At 39.7% G+C, this 27033-nt stretch overlaps 1 protein-coding gene across 2 annotated transcripts in view; it reads right to left on the bottom strand.

Annotated features, from left to right (window-relative positions):
- Positions 1-20342: 20342 nt before the first annotated feature.
- LOC132837543 (cytoplasmic dynein 1 intermediate chain 1) overlaps positions 20343-27033 on the bottom strand; it is a 50905-nt gene continuing 44214 nt past the window's right edge. For both annotated transcript variants that reach the window (XM_060857263.1, XM_060857264.1), the window contains 3 exons: positions 25133-25273; positions 23593-23718; positions 20343-21302 (listed from right to left, as the gene is read on the bottom strand). In XM_060857263.1, coding sequence (XP_060713246.1) covers positions 21192-21302; positions 23593-23718; positions 25133-25273 — 378 coding nt within the window. In that variant the 3' untranslated portion in view covers positions 20343-21191. The remainder of the gene's footprint in view (positions 21303-23592; positions 23719-25132; positions 25274-27033) is intronic.

Raw genomic sequence — 27033 nt, 5'->3', positions numbered from 1 at the left:
CATGTGGCACAGCTTAAATTCTGCCACAGCATCACATCCACCTCTATCTACCACCATGCACCAAGGCTCATGAGCACATGGTCCTTCAACATTCAGTAAGGTATGAATCAGACTGTAAAAACTTAAGACTACAGAGAGACATAAAAAAAACAGCACTGTGGAAACGTAATGGAAATTATTGTATTGGTTAATGTAGTTTCTACAGAGTTGTATGAATGTCATAAATATTATGTTAAACAATAATCTGAACACATTTGACATTTAGTATGTAATATTTAGCTGAATATAAGTCGGGATGTAAAGTGGATCCTAAACCATACCGAAAACCAACCTAAATCAAACAAACCAAACCATGGAAGAGCAAAATTATTTGTGCTCTTTGGGTGGGAAGGTGGCATAATGTCTGCCTTGTCAATCAGAGCAACACTAGCCAATTATGGGTGTTTGTGAGTTCAGGTATTCTGAATAGGGTAGATAGTTTAATATAAAAAGATACACTTAAAAAGGTATACATTTCTTAAAGTATACCAAAAAGTGAAAGAAAGCAAGAAATGACAGAAGGATTCACAAAAGTTTAAAACAATATAAACCCAAGAAATCTTAGAGGAAAACAAAAGAAAAGTCTGTGTGATATTATATTTTGGCTAATTCACTATTATAGTAATATTTGGCTTCACGTTTTGACTAATTTTGTTACTTGTTAAAGAATAAAGGAATATCTTTAAAGACTAACACACATTTAATGTCTCCTTGATTTCATCATTTCAAAGTAAACGTATGACACCTTTTGCACCCAACCTTCACTTATAAAGATTCAAGTAAATGAAAACATAAAAAATTCTTATGTCTAACGTATTCTAATGAATTTGCCATACTTTACAATCACTGAATGAGTTAAGTAGAAGTTCAAACTAAAAGTGTTGCCTCAGGCTAATAATTGTTAGTTGTTAATGGTCAATATAACCATAAAGCACGACAAAGGTCATCAAAGTGGAACATCACAGCGACACCCATTAGCAGAGTGTGACATGTCAAGAGTCAGGTGGCCAATGCAATCTGTGAGTGTGGCCCTCTTCACACTCCACAGCGTGTTTAAAGACAGGGGTAAACTGAGCTAGGCTTTATTGAATAGGCTCTGTGTAAGAACACATGCTGCCCTTTTAAGAGCAGTCACTCTATACCAGTGCAATGGGAATCGCACTGTAAAGCAGCCTGCCTCGTCCTGCTCATTACCATCCAGCACTTAACCTTCACACCGCACTGGTATTCAATACCACTTCCTTTTCACTCATTCAAAACAAAATCCAGCTTCTCGGTTAAAGAATGCAGCGTAATGAATGAACAAGGACAGATCAGGAAGTTATGGTCAGTGGAATGGTTAAAAGCTTAAGGGAAAATGATGTAATTATATAAGAAGTGGTCAGGGGTCTATCAGGTCTAACTTCATCTTGCTTTCAAAGACGTTTATCAGTGCTGTGTTTTTGACAGGTGATCCCCATGAGGTAGGAGTCTGTTCCAATTGGCTGACCCATCTGATTCACTTGTCTGAGTCAGCACACTGGTGACTCACCATCAATATGCATGTATGGCTTAAGACCAAGCTTGAGCACACTTTAGTTCTGTCTCAAAAAATGTAATTCCCACCAGATTTATTTGTACCTATCATTTTCCAAAAAAACAGGTCACCTGACCTGACCTAAGAATATGGAAGTTCAGGTCAGGTGCCTTGCCTTCCAAAGAAACTGTAGATAGTCATTTTTATCAACAAACCTGCAGATTCTCCCACAGAAGAAAGCCATCTATCACAGAGCACTGACAGAAGAGACTCCTTCCATAGACGTTAAAAAAATGTCTCCATACATATAGCTTCACCATATGAAGAATTGTTTTTTTTCTTGCTGATATCATGCAAAGAATGTGATCACATCTGAAAAAGATTTATTCCAGTGAGAAATTCATATCTGAGAAACCACATGCAATAATAGTGGAAATAAAATGAACCATGTGTACAGTTCACATGTCCATTATACGATTTTAAATATTAAAATAAATATTAAAATGATATTGACTTCATTATCCCTAGTTTTCAGTGGATGCCAATTGTTTTCTAGCCAATGTTATTTTATTTTATTTTTTTGCAGTGTAATATGGTATTAAGTCATTTCTGCTATAATTGGAGATGCTGCAGATAATTGTTTTACACTGAAGTTCTGCTTTGAAAGTACAAACACAGATACAGGTAAGGGGCAGTAGGATGTTTGGAAATAAAACTTCTGTTTTAAAGATGGTATGTCACAACTTTGAAGAGTCCAATCTCTTTGAATCTGTCTAAATCTCAATGACATTCACCTCTAGAGCAAGAGCCATGTCATATATGGCTAAAGTCCAAGGACTTGAAAAGAAAAAGACCTGGTTTGCTGGGAAATAATGACAGTATTCTTTTGTTCTGTGATAAATTATGCTATGGTGCTATGATGCACTTTTCTGAGGTATGTATATGCAATCTGATATATAAATAATTAGGAAAATCATAAACAACGTAGGTGGTGGAAACAATACTTATATGAGGTTTTGAAAGATTATGTTGCTCCAGTAGTCCCAAAGAGAAGAATCTTCTCAAGTCAAGAATCTCAAAATCCTTTAAATTGACACTAACCACATCTATGCAGAATTCGACGTCAAGTTTAATGTCTATTAGAAGCAGTTCATACAGTAAAATATTAAAAATAATAAATACTGCCAAACCATTCCTGAACAGTTTTTGCAGTGTGGTAGGGGTTATAATTCTGCTTAAACAGGCAGCTGCCATTAGGCAAAGTAACCATAGCCATATAAATGCCAGGACATAGGTTTCCCAGCAGAAACCTGCATCCTTGTGCCATCATTTACCCAGATAAACAACACACACCTGGCTGTCTGCATATTGTATACCAGGGCTTCATCTATTGCCCCATGGACCAGTTTTGGAGATGCTCTGAACCAAATGTCTATTTATCACAATTTGGCCATTGTCCAAGTTGCTCAGATCTATAGACATTTTTCCAAGAACTGACTGTTCACTTGCTGCCTAATATATGTCACCAAGTGCCAAAAGGGCCAAGTGCTACTGTAATGAGATAATCTTGTTATTCACATCACCTTTACCGGTGTATATGTTAATTCCAAAACTGACTGAAAAAAATCATGGTTTTATTTAATCTTCAAATAGCAGAAACGGACTTTAAATGTAGTGCCTGTCCTTGGGGAGTATTCATTTGTGCACAAAAACTGCTTTTCAAGGAGCAGTAAATGGCACTGCAGGTGCTTAATTAAAGCATTTGCACAGACACCATTGTTTTAAATAAACTGTAAAAGACTTTAACAATGTTGTTAACCCTTTTTTTGCACTTACCTGTGACATCATACCCCAAAGTACAGAAAGTGTATGAAAAAAGTATCATAACATGATATTTTGACCACATCAGCCCCTCTTGTTTGCATACATTAGAGTGTTTTTAATATTTAAATATCTTGTTATAATTGTCTAAAGCAAAGACTTAATTGTTGCCCTTGAAATGCTAATCAGTAATTCATTCATGAGTCATTTCACTCCTTTTTTCCTGACAGAAAAAAACTGTTGACTTGCAGGGAACGAATATTCTGACTCCACACTCAAGCTTGATGTTTTTGCCGTAAAATGCTGAAATGATTGTGACTGACTGTATTTTAACTCAGTGCCACTGAAAACAGTGCAGTCAGGGGCCTTTTCTTTTTTATTTTTCAGCAACTGTTATGGTACTGTAGCTTTTTCTTGGGCCAAAGCAATGAAAGAAGAGAATATCTGAAGCTGTCATCAATGTGCCGAATGCACATATAAAAAGTTGTAAATGAAATGCAAGCCCAGCAGTGGAGGAAAGTTATCACTCTCCGTGGGCAGCTGGGGGAAATGAAAACAGACATGGAGGATTGAGGACTCTGTGGGGAGAACAGAGGGGTGGAGGTGGGGGTGCTGGATGTGCTCTTATTTTTTGTCAGAATATGAGCTTTCAAGCACACTAAGGGCTGAGTTATTCCTCCATGGCGGGCCGTCCAGGGCAGTGACGCCAGTCCCACCACAATGAGTGGCTTTGGGCTGTGGTCTAGGTCTGTGGGTTGCACTGCAGATCTTCCACTCCACACCCCTCACCCCTTCACTCCACTCCTCCTCACCGCCTGCATGAGGCTGGGGGCTCTTGTTGTGTACTTGCTCTGGACAGGTAGTCATGTACCAGACACAGGGGGCAGAGAAACATTCGAGGTAGATGTGGTAGGAAATGTAGAATTGCATAGTATTCATTACAGTAGGTAATAGTACTCTCACTTCTCTTAGAGTGTTAATGGCGAGGCTGCAGTCATAGTGGGGTAGTGAGAACTGTGCATTAGGGGTTTAATGCAATAACATTATTTGTATCTGTATCCATTTAGTGCAGTAAATCTGAAGGGGTTTTTCTTCTTCCTCCTCTTTCAAAATGAAGTTTCCAACTATTATAAAATAAATCCTACTGCAAATACTAGAAAACACTTTTTGGGGGGTGGTGGTGGTGGTGGTGGTGGTAGTGGTGAGGGTAATAGAGGTAGAAATGCCACACTGACAGCAGGACTGTGAATTCTGGCTCAGACCGCACCTACTGTAAACCTCAGATGTGTGAATTTTTTAATGCCAGTCATGCAGTTATTATTTTTATTTGCACATTCCCGTTATATTTTCCAAATAAAATGCAGTTCTCATTCTTAATATCTAAACTTAGGCAAAAGAGAGAAAAAAATTTTAATATTGAGCCTCCTGCTTGTATCAGTACACATTGTCAGTGCAAAACTCTGCTCTAGCATTCACCCACAAATGAAGCAAAGTAAATATAGTACAGTTTACCATATTGACTGATGTTTTCCAGGGAAAACCGTCATGAAATTGATAGAATGTGTTTGCAAGTCTTCTGCCTTCTGCCTCCAGAAAATTTTCCTTAACCCTTTAACACCTCCATTAAGATTCAAAATCAGATAATTACTTTCAGTAATTACTTATGATTAGATGCTGAATAACACACATTTGAATGATATTCAAATGCATAGCAGCTTATTTTGACTGTATTCGAGTGTAGCAGGTAAATATTTAGCTTTGAGAAGTGATACGAAGTGTATAGTTTCTAAATTTGGAATGTAACAAACTAACCAATTTACGAAAATGCCATAACAGACATAGAAAGTCAATTACTTATAAATAGATTGTTAAATAATGTCCAGATAGAAAATGCCATATGTTATTGTCATCGTATACTTTTGTTTTGTGTTACTAAATTGTGATTGATTTTAAAGTGGAGAGCATGTATTATAACGGACGTAACATGCATAAGAGAGATTTTAAGTGTACAGAAATGCATTCTTTCTAAAAGAAACATACAGCTGAGAGTAACATTAGCACTTCAGACACTCACTCTCACTCACTCATTTTCTACCGCTTATCCGAACTACCTCGGGTCACGGGGAGCCTGTGCCTATCTCAGGCGTCATCGGGCATCAAGGCAGGATACACCCTGGACGGAGTGCCAACCCATCGCAGGGCACACACACACTCTCATTCACTCATGCAATCACAGCACTTCAGACAAAGAATTCTAATTTGTGAGGTTTCATAATTGTTCCTTCATTATCACCTCCCCTGATTGCAATGTAATTATTCTCCCATAATGCGTATAGTCATCCTTTCCATTATAACTGTTTCCAGGATCTTTGTATAATTTACATACACCAAGCTACAGTTCTATTGATTTTGCCTTATAGTTTGGATATATATTATGCAGCAGCAGTCGGGTGAGGATGTCTCACTTTACACTGAGCTCAGAGACTAGAGGTGACTCATTCATGTTCTCCACCCCTTTAACCCTTCGGTTTCATGGCCTTTTCCAGAGCACACTGCAAAATGAGGGGAAAAAAACACAAAACAAAGACTGCCCTATTTCCTTCTGAGTTGGAGGTTTAACCTGCCTAAAAAGGAGAGAAGAGTATGCATGGGAACGTTCTGTGTGGAATGTATTGTACCTGAGAGTGATCACAGGGGTGTGTGTGTGTGTGTGTTAGAGAGAGAGAAAGAGAGAGAGAGGTGGGGTTGGGTTTGTCTAAGTGTTTGGCTCCAGACTGGCTCTCTCAGAGGAGACAGGTTAATAAGGAGGTAGCACCCGGCCGGGTCTCTCTTTAATTAAGCCTGTCAGGCCTGTGTCCCCTTTGTGTCCAGCTGAACCTGTCACATAGAGCTTGACTGATGAGCTCAAAATATCCTGACAGTTCTTTACTTTGTTCATTTTTTATCACTCACTTGTGCATCAAGTCACTTCCGGGGCTGCTTGATCTCTGCCTTTAAACTTCTGCCTTTTTGTGTGTTCATGTTCTCTCACCTATTTACATCTGTTTATCCACAAAAAACAGGTATAGAACCAGCAACCGTTCATCTCAGTTAGAAATTCACACCAAAGTACATTTTACAACATTATTACATTCCATTCCTGCTCTGGTGCAAAGAATGAAACCCTAAAACATTATATATATATATAATGTAAGTACTTATATATTCACAAATTAATGAATGTACTACTTAATGATGTAATACTTAATAATATTAATTAACTGATACTGTATTTTGTATTTTTTTTAACTTTTTTTTATTTCACTTTTAAAAAGAATTAGCTATACACACTTATATTGCGTATACATAAATATATATGTTCATCACAGAAGCTGAACACAGAAATGTTTATGGGAATTTTTTGGGAATTTTGTGTATATAAAATATGAAAAGGGATATTCTGACCCAAAAAGACGATTAATTGTAAACTGGATTCTAAAATGGCAGCATTTATTATTAACATCCACATAACTGTAAGCCACTTTATATTGCCAACAAACTTTTTAATGTTATTTGGTGATGAAAAACAGACATGATTTTAGAGTTTGATTGATGATAGAACCTTTGGAAAATTATTCAAATTGGTTTAAACATGCTAGTGTTTAATACATTGTTAGTTTCTGCAACTTCACAGCTTTTAATGAACTATGCCTAGTTTATTCTCCACTTTTAGAGTTTAAATCAGAGGAACAATTTAAACTAGATACTGACGGATAATTAATAATTAATTATCTCAATTGAAATTAAGGTTGGAGATGCTGTGTATGCTGTATATGAGGTCTGAAGTACATCCTAGAGCTACAGTAAAGCTACTCTATGGCAAACCCTTTTTTATTTTTTTTATACAAACTGCTTTTTAATCTTCAGCACAGTGTTTACTGAAGAGCGAGGAACCAGGAGGATGTGACTTCACGTTCTTTTGAACCCTCACATAAACAGGAATCACGAGAGAGCCAAAGACATTTAGCAAAGCTGAAATAGGTGATTACATTAAAAACAAAAAGAAAAGAAAATATAATTACGCCTGGTCTTGCTTAATGATACGTTTGGTCTCATGTTGCTGTGTGGCCGGTAGGACCCTCACTCACCCACACAATGAACACCGTTACGTTTGAGTTCTGTGTGGCTTCAGGTTTTATCTTTCTGGTATATTTTGATCATTCTGTTTGTATTCAGATTCAAAGACTCTGAACATTATAATTGAAGTCTGTGTATACTTTGGCTGAGCCTGTTTTTTAAACTTGGGGACAATGATTTTTCTCTCATCACTTCACATTGCTGTCATTGCAAAGTCTGGATCCACATCGGTAACGTTTGTTATCACAGGAACAACTGCTTTACACTGTTACTTCTTTTGGCCACAAGTTGTGCTTGCTTGAGCTCCTGTCTTTTTTAATCAACTTGCTTCCTAATTATAGGTCTGCTACCACAGCTTCTGGGCGTGGTCCCCCGAGAAAGCCATAAAGCTTACGGTAAGGGCTCAGCCTTCACCACATCAGCCTGGGCCTGTTTACCATCAAACCACTCTACTCCCCAAACACACAGACGTTTATCCTCCTCTACACTACGACGTCATACACACAAGATCATGTTTACCTACAGGCTACCTGAGCACTGAAATGTGAAGGAATACAGCACACCTTTGTGAACACTTCTATGTCTAGTATTCAGCTTGTGATGAAAACATAGAAGTCGTGGACTATCTTAACTTCCAGATCTTAAGTAAAATGCAATAAGAGTAAATACAAACACTGCGTGATCTGCTAGCTTTAATGATCTAATAAAAACAATGTGCTCATGAATTTTGGTTGAACAGAGAACTGAATAGTAAAATACTACAAAATATTTTCTACTGATTCTTTGGTGCTTTTTCAAAGTATATTGATTTAGCAATATCATTTACAGGAAAAAACACAGGAGTTGCTGATTTTCTTTCTTTGGGTTCATTCCACCTTGCAATAATAAGTCAGTATGTGGTCTGGAACCAAGCTGAGAATGTGTGTGCATGCATGCGTATGTGTGTGTGTGTGTGTGTGTGTGTGTGTGTGTGTGTGTGTGTGTGTGTAAGCCTGCAACAAACTAAAATCCTATCCAGGATGTATTCATTGCAGTGTTGGATGTACAGTGTTCCCCATGTGATTAAAGTGTTCAGCCTTGTCAATAAACTGCAAAATCAAATCCTAAAGATGAACAGACAAAGTGAACAGTGTTCAAAAATTGTTGAAATGTCACAGTTTTATAAATGGAATAAAGCACTACATTTATGCAGTCATGCAGTCATAGAAAACTAATCAACAGGTTGATGATTCAACTCTTGTGCTTTATTCCTTTTATTCTTTAGTCCTTAAAGAACTTGATGGACCTTTGAACCCTTTTGTTATGTGCTTGAAATGGCACTTGAGTCCAGTGCTTAAAGCATGTCCTAAACCATGTTCATAGTGTTTCCTCACATCTAGATCACAGACAACAGAATTAGTGCAACTACTTATCATGTTACACCTTCTAAAACCCGTTCAGAAGGTCAGCGACCTTTCACATTATCTTTGAGCCACTGAGTCATCAGCAGACCTCGGAGAGTCTCAACACTGCCGTCCGGCATGCTCTGGTTTTTTTTTTGGTTTTGTTTTGATTTTGGGGATTGTTTTTATGTAAGACATCCATTTGGACATCAGAGTGCAGGTTTCTTTGAGCTTGGAGTAGCTGGGCCATTTGTGCCCTGGGGCAGTGCACTTTGTGTGGATGTGCTTGTTTTTCTGTGTGTTTGCGTTCGACCTGACCTAGGAGCGGGTGGAGTAAGAGAGAGAGAGAGAGAGGCAGAGAGAAAAAGAGGGAGAGTGAGGGGGGGACAGAGAGACCAACAGACAGACCTGCTACCTGAGAGGCTTGTATGTTTGATCACTGAGCTGTCAGAGTGTCTCACATCCCCCCTTCCCCCTTCCAGGTCTGCACTGACCTCGGGCCATCATCCCTGCTCTTTCAAAGAGCTGCTTTCATTAACAAAGCACAATATTCTGAGATACACATACGTAATTCTGTGTGCATAGGTAAGTTTTCCATTACCTGCCAGCAGACACTTGCATAATTGTGAGTCCTGATTAAACTGTCACAGGTTTAGCAGACCCACAGGATCGTTTGGTGATATTTAGACTGCACATCCTGACCGAAATTTCCATCTAAAGCACGTACAGAATGGTGGCTTGTGCCGGCCTGCGTGGATATGTTTTCCCTCATGTGATTTTTCTGACAGCTTCTTTCATCCGGGCCGAACCCCTGGCGTGAGCGCTGGCAGGCCGCCCTCCTTTTCTCACGCCTCTCCACATGCTACGCACTCTCAGCCCTGTTTATTGACACTGCAGTCATGGCAAATCAAATGGATTTATTTGGTTTTTGGGGGAAGACTAAACTGATGGTTGGAGAACGGTGAACACTCAGTTGAGTTTCAGAGATGAGAGCGAAAGCACAGTGGTGGTGGCTAATACATTTTTGTGGGGCTTTGAAATTGCTAAGTCCTCTTCTCTCATATCCTCTCACATTGTAACCTCTCAAACAGACTCCTGGCATTTGCCATGGAGTAATAATTATTTGTTAAGAACAGCATGCTTCAGTGACTGAGAAGTTGGCTGGTTGCTTATCTCTTGCTTGCTGGGCTTTATTTGATGGCTGGGTTACATAAATACTTGCACAGCCAATATAAAGAGCAGTAGTGAGAGGGGAAAACATAGCACACATTCTGTACAGTGATGCATTGTTCATTTTCAGCACAAACTGTAAAACTGTAATTTAACCCACCTACCATTTTATAAACCCTTGTAATGCTTGTGTTAGTTTGTTATTAAATAGTTTAGTGTTTGATTTGTATTACCTGATAAAAGATGATTACTTTACTTCTCTTTGAGAAGAGATGCAAGGTATCGCCGGCCTATTAAGAATAATATAAAAAGATGTAAAGAGACAAACAGAGATGGATGGATGGATGGATGGATGGATGGATGGATGGATGGATGGATGGATGGATAGATAGATAGATAGATAGATAGATAGATAGATAGATAGATAGATAGATAGATAGATAGATAGATAGATAGATGTAGTGTAGCTAGTTTCCTGGTGTCTTGCCTGGTATAATGGATGGGCTCCCTCATCGAATAGAAGATTACTACATTTGGCAGACACACTTATACAGAGCGACTTAAGTTTATCTCATTTATACAGCTAAGCAATTGAGGGTTAAGAGCCTTGTTTAGGATTTGAACTCACAACATTCTAATCAGTAGGTCAACGCCTTAACCACAGAGCTACCAAAGCTACCTGGGTGACAGAAGCATGTTTATGTATGTGCCTGGCCACGTACTACAAGTAAAGTAGAAGTAAAGCCCTGTGATAATGTGTGAGTAACAGTTCTTAAACACTACTGTGTGTGCTTCTGGCAGTAAAGTGTACCTCAGTTACTTCCATCCCATTCATCCCTGGTGCCCCACCTTGCCTTGTAATTTCAGCTGAATTACTGGCTTGCCTCTGTCTCTGTCACTTTGCATCCAAACGCCATTTCTCTCACAACATTCGAACAGCATTTTGAGCTATTTTGCCACTAATCTATTTAAAATTTGCAATTATTATCCAGTTGTTATGAGATTCTCTAACTAACTATAAAAGATTGTTTTCCACATAAATATCTAAAAAGCAGCTTGGTTAATCCATTCCCTCTGGAAGCTAATTTCCTCTGGAAGGGAAAGATATGTCATTCTGCTCAATTCTATTTAAAGATGAATGATAATCTTTCCTTTGAATGTGGTAATGCTTACTAAATGTGCTTGCTTGCAAGATTGAGACTCATTTAGGATATTCCCGTAAGACAGAGCTGTCGAGGCACAATTCATCATTCATGTCTCTGCAGAATGAGGGAGAGAAAACCAACAACAAACAAACAGTGAGGGCATTATTTTTCAAAGGAGAGGCTCAAAGTAGGAGAAGAAATCCATGGAAACAGATTTCCATCTAATTGTGGCTGTGCTGCCTTCCTGCATGCAACCTCAGTAACTAGGAGCAACAGGAAAGATAGGGCACGGAGGCGGCAGGCTGCCAGGCTCTCAGGCGAGACGTGTTGAAATGAGGCCGTAATCGCAGCAGATATGCCTGTGTCAAAGAAAAAGTGTTTTCAAAGACCTGAAAAGAACCTGTTACGGCCTGTGCTGGTTGTTTTATGTACCGCACAAGCAGAAGGCTGGAGACTTGAGGTAGAGGTGTCTATGAGAGGCCCCTCAGGGTTAGCAGTGTGTCTGTTATCTGTGTTATATTTGTCTGTCTGACTGCAGCAGGGATGGCATGATTCTGTGGCAAGATCCATCTTACATTATCTTACACAACTTGTTCATACCATTATTTAATCTATGATCTATGGTACATGATCTGTCTTTTAAAGGATTGAGGAAGTTCCTGAGTCACCACACCTCAGATGAACTGTCTAGCTTCTCAATGCTTCGTCCCGTTCTAATGTCTGCGACTCTGAACAGCTTATTTTTGTGGAAACTCTTAACTGGGTATTCCCTAATATAAAAGAACATACATATACATATACATATACATATACATTACTGGAAGAGTTCCTTCTTAGGATGTTCTGAGGATGACAGATCTTTTTTTTTCATATATATAACATATTTTTCATAAGGTGTGCTGAAAATGGCATTTTGTAGGGCTAAGACTTTTGTGTCATTTCAGCCTACAAAGCTTGGAGATAATTTTACTTCTTTGGCTTTCCACAACTTTGTAATTAGTTCTTAGTTTAGTTAATTGAAACAAATAAGTAAAATGCCTGACTGATGAACTAGTAAGATTACCATTAGGTAATAAATGTTAATAGAAATTTTATCATTATGATCCAGTATGAACCTTAATGAACTCTTTTAGACAAACTCTATCTTAAACAGTGTGTAACCTTGACTGGACAGGCAGTTGATCTAAGTCATGAGATGGAAATTCAGCACAGATCAATCAGGTATGACTTGGTCTCCTTCAACATTTACGGTGGTTTCTCCTCTTCCTATTTCTCCTCTTTTTTAGTTACTCACGATCAAAAACCTATTAATGTTTAAAGCAATGCACATGTACTAAGTGTAAAATCTGGATGTTCCATCAAACACTTCATCCTGGAGGCTCTAACAGAAGACACTCTGCTCTCCAGTGCTGTCTATGCAGCTGCTTCTGGTCTCTACATGATTTTTATACGTATGATTGCTCCTCTTGAAGATCTCTTGACGCATCAGCAGGTCTCGGTAATGTCTATAAGCCCACACACACCATGTAAACAGCATGAGAGCTCGATCGACTACCTGCAGGCTGCAGTATGAGTAAAGTCCAGGCTGCAGCAGTAGCTTTTGTGTTGTGTATTGTCTCTGCGTATGAAGCTCTGAGAGTCCGACCAAGCCATTAGAAAGCCACTGCATTCCTGAGGCTTGGAGAGCAGACGTAGAGTACAGAGTATGTGTTTTGGTGTAAACAACGTGGTGGAATTGTTGTGATGGCATTTGGTAATTACTCACAATAGACTTCACACTCAAAATTTTTTCCATACTCATGGTCGTTGATATTTAGAGTAAACTTGGTCAAGCATGAGAAGAGTGGAGATGTCTTTTATTTATATGAAGATTTACGGAGCAGATGATTAAAATTGCAAAATATAAAATAGTTTACCTAAACTAAACTTTAGACTGTTGACTGTAATTAAGAAATTATACTTAAACAAAGAATAAATACTGTAAACAATAAACTTGTCAATTAAAGGCTGATATCACTTTTTCCTATATACAGTAGGAAAACACATCAGAAATTGTTTCTGTAGATCTTTGGGTGTTATTAACTTTTTTGACAGATTTTTGTCAAGTACTTGAGATTAGCATACAACAAATAGTGCTTGAGTTATGGGCAAAAGGCAAAATTCAATAAGTACAATATAAATCAAAGATCCATAGACGGTATCTCCAGCGAGTGTAGTACAGGTACTGTGTGTTTTGGGGATGTGGTGGGAGGGCGGGGGGTGGGGGGGGTGTGCAGGTGGACATGTGTCACTGTGCCTGAGTAGCCGACTCTGGAGCTCACCTGTCAGCCTGTCGTGGGAAAGAAGCTTTTTATTAGCAGTGAGGGAACGCTGCTCTGTGTGTGTGTGCGCATGCAAGAATGCCAAATCCGGCTCTCCTTGTGCGTCTCTTCCCAGTCTCTGTGCACAATGAATGCAGGAGACGCGCTGCAGCCTGCTTGTCCCAGACGGCCCGGCTCCTTGGGGCCCGGCCCAGGCACAGAGCCGCCATTGTCAGTCTAATTACTCCGCCTCCGTTATGCTGCTGCAGTCTCCACCATCACTGCTCTCTACAGCTCATGATGAAGGATATACTCACACAAGCGTAAAGACAAATGCATAAACAGTTCACAAACTCCACCTGTTCCTGCACAATAAAGCTGCGGTCAGGTTTGGTGTTGTCTAGTTATTGCAAATAGCCGTCCAGTGAATCCAGATGTTGCTGTGTCTGTTAAAAATGTGTATGTGTTTGCATTGCACTTTCCTGCAGCATGCTGAGGCCTGTCATAGCCCCACTAATTTTTTTTGTGCTTTTCAGGAAGCAAGCTGCCCAGAAAGCAGACAGACAGACAGACTCACTTGCACAAGGAGATAATGCTATCTGTAGCTACCTGTGTAGGAGGGGCAGATTAAGTTGAGAATTAAATGAAGCCTGTCTAAAGAGCACTTCAAGCTGGATCTAAAGCCCTGGGCTGAGCAGTGAGGCTTTTCAGCATCTCAGACTCCTCTCCTGGACACCTGCCCAGTCTGTGGACATGGAGAAACCTGAAGCCTTTTCACAATATGGCTTTGTATGTGATACAGCTCCACAGTTCAATGCTCCATGTTCTCTTAAATCTTCCATCTCTCTGACATGCAGCTGAGGAAGATCTGAGACCATCAAACATTTAGGTCTAATGTTTATCAGACTCTGCTATAGTGATGCATGATTTCAAATGCAATGCAATTTCAAATTCTGACATTAACACACTATAAACCAGATATCTCAGTGAACTACAATGCTCCTGTGGCTACAAGAGTAAAAAGGCCATTCATCAGCAGACATTACGTTACATCAGTTGCCAAATAGCTTTACGTCTAATATTCAGTGACATGGAAAACAGTAAAATGGTTGTAATTCTGCCAGTTAAACTTTACAAGTGTCTCTGTTTGTCTCCTCCCTCTTCCCTTAGGGTGTTAAGCCTACTTCCTGAGAGACGTCCTCTTTTCCTCCGTCTACTTCCCCTGATGAATACGAACGCTGACATACCCACTGCTGCTAAAGCTGTCGTGTTCTCGATCTCCCTTAGCCACTTTCCACCGCTGACTCCTTTGTGGTCGGCCCTAATTAGAGTGCTCAGTGATTTCGTGTGATTTTTGAAGCAACACGTGCCAGCCAAGGGTCAGAATATTTTCTACTGCTAATATATAGGAACTGGTATCTCTGGGCTTATAACTTTTAAGTATTAAATAAGAAATAAGAAATAAGAAGTAAGTAAGAAAGAAAGGCATACAAGCATTTCAAGAGCAATAAACAGATCTTACACAAAAAAAAGTTCTACTTATTATACATAGATCTAACTTTATTCATCTTATGGTAACTATAATGCATAAATGTGGAGTTTTTTTTTTCCTGTAAAAATAAAAAAAAAGAACTTTTACTTTCATGGTATATCTTATAGAAAACATGATTTAAAAGGCACAAGCACAGCCAAGCTAGTTTGGTTTGGAGTGGCACTAAAGGAGAATTAATGTTTAATTCTAATCCTTTTTGCCTGGTGGATGTGTCTGATTTACTGCTCTGTGACTTGGCCCTAAGTTTGGTGCAAATGGAAAAGCCATGTACTCACAAAGCAAGCGCAGCATTCCTGCCTTCCACCAGTGTTTTTTTCCATCAGTGCCGTCGGCTGGGTAAGACGCACTTTATGATTAGGTATGGCCTTACAGCATGTATCACTCATTTCACCATTTATCAGCAGCTAAGCTCCCGGGTAATTAGTGATTTACTGTCGGCTCAGGAAATTAAATTACATGCTCAGTTTGCTGGCCATTATTTGTGTGCCAGACCTCTGGATCCTCATCAGCATACAGCTACAAATGTGACCCAATTCCCATTGCTACTATAGGCAGAGCTGGAGCCAACCTCATTAAGATCAACTAGAAGCACGGCGAGCCTGTTGACTAGGTGGTCTAATTACCAGTGAAATCTGACCTTCTGCCTGTATGTCCACCACATTCAGAGTCTCTCATCTTCTCCATGCCAGTCTAGGAAGAGAGGCATGGTGGGGTTAATCAGGGCAGGATGACTAAAGAACATCCTGATGAATGTGCGTGAACATGGTGCCTCTATTGACTGTAAGCATTCAGAGCAGAGTTGAAGATATTGAAGAGTGTGGTGAGAGCAACTTTGTGTCACTATTATTAATGTGTATTGTATGCTCTCTTACACAAGATTGGATAGGGATTGCTATTGCTAGGGATTGGATAGGGAGTCCATTGAGATGAGAATAAAAAATCTATTTTTCAGCAATGTTTTCTTAACGATAATTTCAGACTAATATACTTTTTTGCAAAGGGAAAGGGATTTTATTCTCATAACAGAGGGTTCAATATGCACAGAATACATGGGTCCGTAGCTGTTTTAATGATAGAATGCCAGAATAATAAATAGATTACATCATTATAGGACCCACCAAATTTTAGAGTGCAGAAATCACTTTGTTCAATTAACTATTATAATTTTTTTTCATACTGTGATATTATTATTCATTGGTAATATTACCACTGGTGGTGCTGCAGGTCCGGAGCTCAGGTGTGTTTTTTCTGTGTGGAATTTTACAACGAAGTTCAAAGTCTGTGGGTGTGTATATATGTGTGTGTGTGTGTGTGTGTGTGTGTGTGTGTGTTTTCTCTGGGTTCTCCGGTTTCTTCAAAACAAAAACATGTTTAGTTTGGCTTCTTAAATTGCCCCTAGATGTGAATGCGTGCACGAGTGGTGTAAAATGGCATTATATCTGTATATTCCCACCTTGTGCCTATTGCTCCTGGGATAGACTTCTGTTGATTTTATCAAACCAAGTTACAAGTGTCAGCCAGTGTAGGCCAAACCTCACACAATGGCTGCATTGAGTGTTCTGGAAGATTCTCAGGAGGAGGGACCTCACGCCTTCTGAAAAATGAGCTGATGGACACCTGCCAATGCAGACCACGGAAATAATGCCTTGTAATTCATCAGTGGCTTTATAGCTGACCTCTTATTTTTCAGTTCTACCTTAATTGTGTGATAGTGCTTTATCATTTGCAAGGTTCCCTTGACCCTTCTATAAGGATCTTTCAGGACTCTGAATAAGGCCAAGCTAAGTGTGACCTAGCTGATTGAGGTGACCCCCAGAGCGCCCGCTTGTTGATCCTTTAATTAAAGGTAATTGATTTTTCTCTTCTCAGTGTGTTCAGCACCTGGTCTTAGTTCGGTGTCACGATGGTGACCTCTGATGGTTCTACATTGACTTTGCTGAGCAATAAGTGGACAGTTCTCACTCATTTTCTTTCTGTGTCTTTTATTCTTTCTTCCTCTCTTCTCTCTTTCTCTTTCACCTGAACCCTGGACTTGATGATAGCCTCTTAATAGGCTGCTTTCCAGACTCCGCAGGCTTTTAATCTGAAATGGAGGATAAAAAAAGAGCAAATAGGCCAAAAGGAGCAGGACACGCAGTATGGCTGTATAGAGAACTGAAATGTCAGAAAACCTCAAACTGATTGATAGCTCTTTAGAAAAGTCCAGCCTCACATAAAAGACTTTCATTTTCACAGGTGCCTCATTATGGCTTCATTATGACTCCCTCCTAGAAGAGCATGTTTCCTTTTTGGACTAAGATTTTTGACTAAAAGCTCTCTACTGTGCCCATTTTTTTCTTTCATGCACCATGAAAGACTCTGACTATACAGTTTGTAGCATCCCTGAGAGGCTGTGGGTGACATTTCTAGAAGAGGACACACTTTTTGGAGACTTTTTTTTTGAGAAAAATGGATTTACCAGAGCCTTTTGCAATCTGGGTTAAAAGTTCTGTCCTTTAAATTATATAATGGAGCTACTCCACAGCCCAGGAGTCCAGAACTGCCACTAAGGCTTTATAGATTATAAAGTCAACCCTGACCCTAACTCTACTCTCCACCACTGAAGAGAGGACTGACTGCATCATTGTGATTGTGTCTGTGCCTCCTTAAGATTACGCTGATTCATTTTTATTTATACTGATATCAAGCAATCAGCAGCACAGTAGCTCCTCTCTGCCATAATACCTCATAGATATGAGCTATGTTTGGGAAAACAGGTAAGTTTAACTCAGCAAGTATTAACGTGTATAAGTATCAATATCAACTTACTGTTTCTACAATAATACAGATATTTGACCTCCTGAGGAAAAGCTACTGGATCTCTTTCAAACCCAGATCGGAAGCTTCTGTGCTGTTAAATGCTTTGAGGCACTCTGATATTTGTATATCAGAAAAACACAAATGTGCTAAGTTTTCCACTAGTTTAAGTGGAATCAGAAGTTTGTGGAACATATATAAGAATCAGAGTGTATTTGATCAGCCTTAAAAACCTAAAAAAAACTACTTAAAAAAAAATAATAATAATTTTAGCCCACATTTAATTTCTGGTCACATTGTAGAGAAAAAAACAGAAATCCTGTCCCAAATATGGCAACTGTATCTGAAGAAATTATGTGACTGAAACACTAGGATAATATCTAAGCACTTACATAAACTGTTTTAAAGGTGAGGTCTGTGATTTGGCAAGTACCTGAAAACATTCAGGCAGCAGAAATAAAATATCAGACTCAAAGTAAGGAAAAAAAAAGACAGCAAAAACAAATGAGATAGACCTGCAACACCCAACCAAGCACAAATATTTGTCATTGTTATGTTGCACTGTTTCTATCCTCAGAAGATACTGAAAAATGGGTTCATTTGATCAAAATGTATGTTTTGAAACATTTCTTTACATTTCAGTATATAATATTCTGACCGTTTCACACAGTGCTACACACTATACAGTCATTACTTTCATTTCTTGATTACACATATTCACTTCTATAGGGATCTGTAGGAAAACAGACATGAAACTATGGCTTCATATAGATTGCATTTCACTGATTGAAGGCAAATAAATCACTTCACAATTGCGCTGTTTCCTTAGAATATTTATTCATTGTGAAGAGACACAGTAGGACATGAAATCTTTTTTCTTTCTCTACATAGCTACAGCCCTCCTCTCCCCACACCACAGCAAGAATCTGGCTCATATCCACTTCTTATTTCTTAAATCAGCCTGCTGGTGCCCTATGCGGTGCCTACAGGTTAGCCGTAGCCACATTTGCTGGAATCCAGAGTAATTTTGGATTGCATTTACCAAGATTTCAAGCTACTGCCAGCCCCCTCAGACCACCCTTGAGGCTAATCAGTCCACCTGTGGGTGGCAGTACTGCACATTAGGTCATAGTCTCTCACACACACACACACACACACACACACACACACACACACACACACACAGACACAGACACGAGAGAGAGAGAGAGAGAGAGAGAGAGAGAGAGAGAGAGAGAGAGTATAAATCATGTCTATTCTTTTGAAACCTATTATACCTTTATAGGCTGAGTAATGACATTAAAGTACAAAGAACATTTTTGTCATTATGAAGCATAATATTACCTAAAATATATTTTAGAATTTTGTGCCATAAAGTTGTAGTGGATTTGCATGGCTTTAAGAGTGTGTGATGGAGTGACATATTGTAGGATATAATTGGCTCATTTGAGGGGGTGACAAAATTAGTCCCATGTCAAATTGCCATCCTCTTTTCCACCCCCTTTGGATTAATACAGTTATGCAATATCACTCTTCAATACACACCAGGTTTCCAAGTATGATTTAGGATTTGTTAATTCAACTTTCTTAATGGACTACAGCACCTTCTCAAATTGTAGGTTAATTTGTAACCAAATGATAATAACTATCTTTCCAATAATTTTCCATAAATCTCCATCTTTTGATGAGGATTGTGGTGGCACCAGGTTGTGAAAGCCAGTCCAGACTTCTCTAGCACCTCTAGCTCTAGTCACAGATTCCATCTCCTGGTGGATCCCAAGCCGATTAAAGGCAATCTTGGGGCTGTCCTGTATGCTGTAGAAGAACCAAGCACATAGGCACTATTGTAAGATGCTTAAACTACCTCTACAGCTCTTCTCAATTTGAAGGATGCTGCTGAACTCTGAAGGTGCTGAGAGTGAACTGGCTGGGATGACAATAGGTCATGAATCTCAGCTGGAAAAAGTTGCTCAAATCAGGTAAGGGAAGAGACCTGGCACCCGTCAGAGGTGTTTAACTATCCTTGGATCTTATTCACGATTGCTACAGACTGAGATACTGACAGGAGCACCAGCATGTGGTGTTGAAACAGGAGCTCAGTTTCACAAAGACTTGTTTCCTCATCAATTAACTGTTTAACTTTATGGATGGTTTTGGCATCATTGGTATTGCAATCTCCTGACACGAGGGTAAAAGCTTTTCTGGTTTGCCATTCAGAAGCCTGAACATTGTGGCAATTCTTGTAGAAATGAAGCCAAAATGGTAATGCAGACATAATGGAAATTAGTTCATAATCTAACCACAGCTTGAGATCAGTTTTATAACGTCACAATCTGGGATATTTGCCATTAAAGCAAATACTATTGTTAGTATGTAATTAGCAGTACAGCTTTTAGTTTTGTTGTTGATTTATATGTTGATGTACACATACTGTGTGTATCTGTAGGCATAGCAGTGATTTGCAAGATTTCCATTAAAAAGGGGTTAAAAAAAGAGGTGCTGCTGTTGAAAGCATGTAACATTTTATTTTATGACATTGGGGCATGACATTGCCTGTAATCATTGAGCACATATCCCACATTTAGACTTAGGCTCTGAGTTTTCCATCAGCAAAAGGCGTGTGTGTGTGTGTGTGTCTGTCTGTCTGTCTGTGTGTGTGTGTTTGTGTGTGAGAGAGTGTGTGTGTGTGAGAGAATGTGTGTGAGAGAGTGTGTGTGTGTGTGTGTGTGAGAAAGAGTGAGAGAGAGAGAGCGAGAGAGAGCGAGGGAGAGAGAGAGAGAGAAAGAGAGAGAGAGAGAGAGAGAGTGAGAGAGCGAGGGAGAGAGAGAGAAAGAAAGAGAGAGAGAGAGAGAGAGAGAGAGAGAGAGAGACAGGATGTGAAATAACTATCACAGTTATCACTTGACATAATATTTCTTACAGATTACCTGTTTAGGAATTATAAATTACTTCAGTTCAGACAATTGCTTAAGACCCACTCCATTACTGTACTTCATGCAGAAGATAAAAACAAAAATTACACACATACAACACACAACAGAAGCATTGCAGATATCACAGGGTGCAAAGGAACCTCTTTGGCCTTCACTAAGAACCACTGTAGCAGCATAGGAACTATTCCACTTCACATCAGTCATCAATTGGCCATGCCAGGCCTTGAACTGGTGTGAAACAGACACTGAGTGAGGCCTATAAATAATTACACAATGGCAAAGGTGATACTGATCTATGTTTTCTATAATAAAACTGATGAACCGAGCCGATGTGAACAGCAGCTGATGGAGTGGTGTTGGGCTGAACATGGATGTGGGACAGTATCAGTGCGATGCGCTGAAGCTCTGAGGCTGTTCTTTTCTACGATGGCAATTCCACAGGGCCTTCCTCCTCACCGTCAGCTCGGTTGGCACGGATCTCCACCAGCGTACGGGCGAAGCGAGTCCAGTCCTCGCTGTGTGCTGATGCCAGCTGTGGGCCATACAGAGAACTTCAGTACTCCCACATTAAACTCCCTCCAAAAACCAACACAGACCTTACATGATTCATCACGATGACTGCAGTTATTACACTGGAGATGGGAAAAGTTTGCATTGTGATAGAGGAAGAGCAGTAAGGACTGTTGCTTGGCCATTGAATATTTATATGCTGGATATCTATGATGAATGGATATGGGGATCATGAGGCAGATTGATTAGGTTGTGCCATCACATTCTGCTGGGAAAGTCAGAAGGGACGGCTGCCTGCCACCCAGGCCGAGGGAGAGAGTGAGAGATCTGTAGGCTGTAATTAAGCAGGCATAGAGAGGTGGGAGGAGATAATGTCTACATCTAAACCAAAGACCATATCTAATCGTTTTTTAAACAGCGCTACATGAGGTCTTCATCAAATCATAAGAGCTCGACCTTTGTGTGCTTAACAGAAAAACAGCGTTATTTGACATAATTATAGCTACCAATATTTCTTACAATAAAATGCTAGCAGGCAGAGAGGAAAAACATTATTGTGTGTCAATGGTCAAGTCAGATAAGCTTTACTAAGAAAACAAGCCCAAAAACATCATAATAAGCAACTCCTGCACTTTTTTGTACCAGCCAAAGAGCACACAGCTTGTTTTCTATTGGCTTACAAGACCGATGCTCATGAATTCACAGGCTACATTTTGAAAAGCTAAAGTAAACTCAAGCAGTAACAAATGCCTGTCTTTTCCATCATCTGAATTTTATTAATGTATCCGAGTCTGGCTTTTATCTGAAACTGCATAACAGCATAGTTTTCAAGTGTCACCGTTCCACAAAGTCAAATAATAAATGCCACATCTACACTGTAGATCTCTGGAAAATCTACATTAGATGCTCATGTTTGAATAACTTTAAACATGTCAAGGTGATACAAAGTAAATATAAAGTGCACAGGAATAAAGATAATACAAAAAGGCCTCAGCAGTTGTCAGAAGCGGTAGGCTGAAAGTACTTAAGTGCCACGCTACTGTCTTCCTTCACAACATAGGCCAAGTTGCAGACTTTTTTCAGGCTTCATGAAAAGCTTCTGGTAAATAAGCCCCCACTCTGTTGCAACATAAAACCCTTCAGCTTCAGTCAGTTTATTGATGACCCACCATTATCATCAAGCCTGAGAGACCACACGCCCGACCAGCACACTCTCCAATTACCACACGACGCAGGGCTAAAATTAGTCGAACCCCACACACAAGGCAAAACCTGGACTCTGAAAAGAGCACAGCAAACACGGGGAGTCGTGGCGGCTCCCTGCTCTGTGGTGGTGGTTAGGTCATGTGGAGGCTGGTTTAAAATAGTGGGTAAAGAAAAGCGGTGGAACCCAAACAAGACCGGACGGCGCAAGAGGTTGGTAAACATGCAGGGCCTTTAATGCAAAAGCCTTAAAAAAATAGCCAGCAATGATGGTTTAATGTATGGCTAGCGTTTTGCCCCTTTTGCTTCAGATGTACAGTTGAAAACTAATGATTTTTCTTAAGCTGATCTGTGGAAAGCAAAAAAATAAAAAATGTTTAGAGTTTTCACTTTTACACGATACACAATAATAAAATAAAATTACAGTAATATTTTGGTTATTCTTAATAGGTTCAAGCACCTATTAGGTCCACCATCCAAGTTCATTTTATTAGGCCAAGTTTCTTTCCATTGTTGCCATTGAGGTTTACTCATATATTTAAACTAAGTAACCTGTCTTAAAAGATAATAACTATTCGTTTTTAAGTAATAAATGTGTAACCGCTGTAACCACCGCTGATTAGTGGATGTTGCTCACTCTAGATGTCTGATAGTTCAAATGTAATCAATTAAATAAATTCATAATGAATGTATGGTTTTATACTTTTAAAGTCCATTTATTACAGAAGACATCAGAGGAGACAGAGTCTGAGACATTGCTTATGTTGACTACTGATTTTTAAAGGATTACATTATACATTAATTTAAAGCAGAGGAGTATTTGGTCATCTTATCCTTCAAACCATGGTCACAAGTGTAGATTTTATTCATTTGACAATTCTTGCAGAAAAACTTGCAGTCTGTGAAGACGGCCTATATTTATTTAGCATATTACAAATTCAGTACAGTATATAAGCATTATAATTTGTGGTGGATGAAAAGGTTAAATTTCACTATCTCTCCCTGACAGAATGACAGATCCAGACCCCAAGTTTGCATTTACACTCATCTGTCTGCAGGTTACCTTAATAACCGATTCGACCGTTCTTATATTCACATCATCCACCTACCTCTCCAACATCGTAGATCCAGAGCCGACCCTCTGAGTCTCCTACAGCCAGCTCCTTCCCTCCTGAAGCCCAACGCACCCGGTTGAGCGCAGGAGCACCCTCGATGGTCACGCTAGCTGTGGGTACCTGTACACACAACACAGCACACACCATGATCTAGAGACATTTTCAGAGACTGCCTATATTTGAAAGACACTTTTATTCACAGCATCACACAGGTAAAGCAAAACTAATTTTCTAACAATTTCAGAGCGAGCACTAGTACTTGGCAGTGCTATGAGCATTAGTTACAAACCAAAATAAAACAGACTACAAACTAAGGAAATTTAACCAGCATCCTTTCATCCTCATTTAGTCGGCTGCACCTAAAACTGCTGTTGCAGTAAAATGCTTTGAAATATTACACTGGAATTAGTAAAATTATGAGATTATGAGGGACATTAGAATTGATACTGTATATATTCCACCCACTATGCATATGTATAGGTGTGTCAGGTTGTCAGGTCTGAGAAGAAATAGCAGACATCTCCAAATTAACATTCAGTTAAGACTGTATTTCATCATGAAAAATAGTTCTACATGTTACATGATGTAATGCAGCCTGTGATGTAAAGTGGCATTACTACGATTACCCTAAAGAATTTTTTTTTCTTACAGCAACACCTCAATTTGCCACTGGTCACAAATTCTTAGATAAATATATGTTAGTCTGCTGAGAACAAGAACAAATAAAGAATAATCTCAATTACAAATTCTGCTAGGCTCAGAGACACAAAGATTTATTTATAAGTCAATATTGATGAGTCATTTCATTAAAATATTCATTAAAATTCTCAGTAATGTAGCTTTAAGTGGTGTTACATATACATTCACATGTGTATGTGTTAAAATTCAAGCCCAGGCCAGCATGTTCTGCTCCAACACACCTGACTCAAGTAATTGTGTAATTAACAAGGTATCAATGAGCTCAACCACGTGTTGCAGACGAGGATAAACACTAAGCAGAATCTGTCTCATATGACTGCAGCGATGGGGATCAGTGGCTGAATGGATCAGACATTTAGTGCAGTTGTTGGACGTCTTAAAGCACAGTGACCCCAGAGGACCAGATTAAACCACTGAGCTGGGCCGCTGCCCATGGGAAATTAGTGACTCTGGATCACTGGGGAGAAAGAAATCCACACACACTGAGTGTGTGTGTGTGTGTGTGTGTATGTGTGCGCTTGGCATAAGCCAATACAGGGCTGATTTAAGGGCAGCCTGTTGAAAGACACCCACACAGAGAGGAGGCTGTTGATGTTTTGATCTGTCTCTGGCCTAGTATAAAGTGTGTGTGTGTGTGTGTGTGTGTGTGTGTGTGTGTGTGTGTGTGTGTGTGTGTGTGTGTGTGTGTTTGTCTATACAGGGGGTGTTAGTGGTCTGGAGCTTGGGCAGGGACAGCCTAGAGCTGATGCAAAAATGAGTGTGTGTGCAAAAAGGTTTTTGGGTGTGTGTGGATGTGTGGGTGTGTGTGTGCGTGCATGTGTGTGTGTGGCCTCACCTCGGTGTCATTGTTTAGGTTCCACAGATCGAGACGGCCCATTCCGTCCACTGCAGCGAATAGTGCGGGATGCACTGGAGACCACATGACATCGTACACATAGTCAGCATTGTCCTCAAAGGAGTACAGCGGCTTGTTTTGCTGGGAGGAGGAGGAGGAGAAAGAGAATAAAGAGAGGGCAGAAAAGAAGGACAAACAGAGAGAAAAGCAGTACAGGGAAAAAAGACAGAAATGTGAAGGTTTCAGGAGGAAAAAAGAGAGAGACAGAGAGAGAGAGAGAAAGAGAGAGAGACAGAAAGAAAATGAGAGTAGACTCAGTGGCGCTGCTGCAGCCTTGGGGCTGTCTGGGAACGGGCTAATTAAAACCTCTGCACACTCACGCAATGTCATAAAAACATGAGATGAAAGTCTCTCTAAAGGTGTACTGTAACCTTAGTGTAACAGCTGTCTAGGGAAAAGACAAAAAGAAAACAGAATGAAAAGAGGAGAAAAGATAAGAGAGAGAGAGAGAGAGAGAGAGAGAGGGAGAGAGAGAGAGTGGGAGAGGGAGAGAGGTTAAGAGAATTCCTGAGGATGGCCACATCGCATGCCGAACAGGTACAGGGCAGACAGTTGGGTAGGAGGAATGCAGTCAGTGTCTCGCTCAGCTCCCAGACCACAACACAATAATGAACCCCTTCACAGAGGGGAGGGGTGCAATGCATCCAGGCAATCTAAGTACATATTTATACTTCTGCAAAGATGCACATGCACCAAGAGCTCGGGAAGGGTTTTTTGGGTAAGTGAAGATCGCAGAAAACGTGACTGGGACGCCTACAAAATCTCAGACTCTGTGGTGCTGTGGATCAAGCCAAGATTGACTGGTTGACCATGGGAAGTGTATCACATACTGTAGTGCTGGGGTTGGGCCAAGATCCAAAGATATAGTCAACCAAAACCAGAACTAGTGCAAAAACAAAATGAAGCAGTTCAAGGAACGGTTGTCATAAGTGATGCAATATTCAGAGATTAATCTCAACTCAGTACAAAATCAGCAGTGACTGAATTATAGAAAGGAGAAATATAAGAAAAGATTGCATGAAAAAAAAAGACGAATTTTTGTGAAATAAACAATTTTTTTTCTTTATTACATTCAGTACTTCTGGGAAATAGTGTGTTCTGTCTATTCTCTGTAACAGTGAATCACAAGACTTCGGAAGCAGGATTTTCTTTTTTTTTTTCTTTTCTTTTTCATTCTGGGTCCTGTAATAGACTTTTGTGCCCACTTTGTACCCCAGTGTTCCAGGGATAAGCTCCAGGTGCACCATTACCCCAATGATTACATAAATGTACATGGTAGTGCATAATGTCTGCAAGATTACTAATTCAAACAAAAAACTAGTCCAATCAGTCCTTAAACAGGCCAGTGTTATAGTTTTAGTTATGTACATATGCAAGATGGCTGCCTTGACTGTGTGTGAGCTAATTTCAACAAGATAGTAAAACTATACACGGATAAACTGTCGATTATCTTTTAATGTCATTTCCCCACAAATCATATTTTGTTTAACCCTAATAAAAGCATAGTAAAGATTGTTTTCATACATTTATTCATGCCTGGAGCTTATCCCAGGAACATACAAGGATTGGATGCCAGAGCACCATGTATACACGCACACACATTCACGCAATCATTCACACCCAGGGCATTTTAACATAACAAATCCACATGAACATTCAAAGAAAATGCAAAACTCCTGACAGAAATTTGTCAATAGCTATCGCACTCATTATAAAGTTTACAGACTAAAGTCTTACTGTTGCAGGGAGTCACTTGGACTTCAAGGAAACTTTCCAAGAGATTTTGCCTCCAAAAAAAAACCTGTCACTGGCACATTTGGCTTGCTAATTAGAGGTCTAAA

This window comes from Tachysurus vachellii, chromosome 21 (assembly GCF_030014155.1).
Source record: "Tachysurus vachellii isolate PV-2020 chromosome 21, HZAU_Pvac_v1, whole genome shotgun sequence".
Classification (NCBI taxonomy): domain Eukaryota; kingdom Metazoa; phylum Chordata; class Actinopteri; order Siluriformes; family Bagridae; genus Tachysurus; species Tachysurus vachellii.
This window is presented reverse-complemented; position numbering and strand designations above follow the sequence as displayed.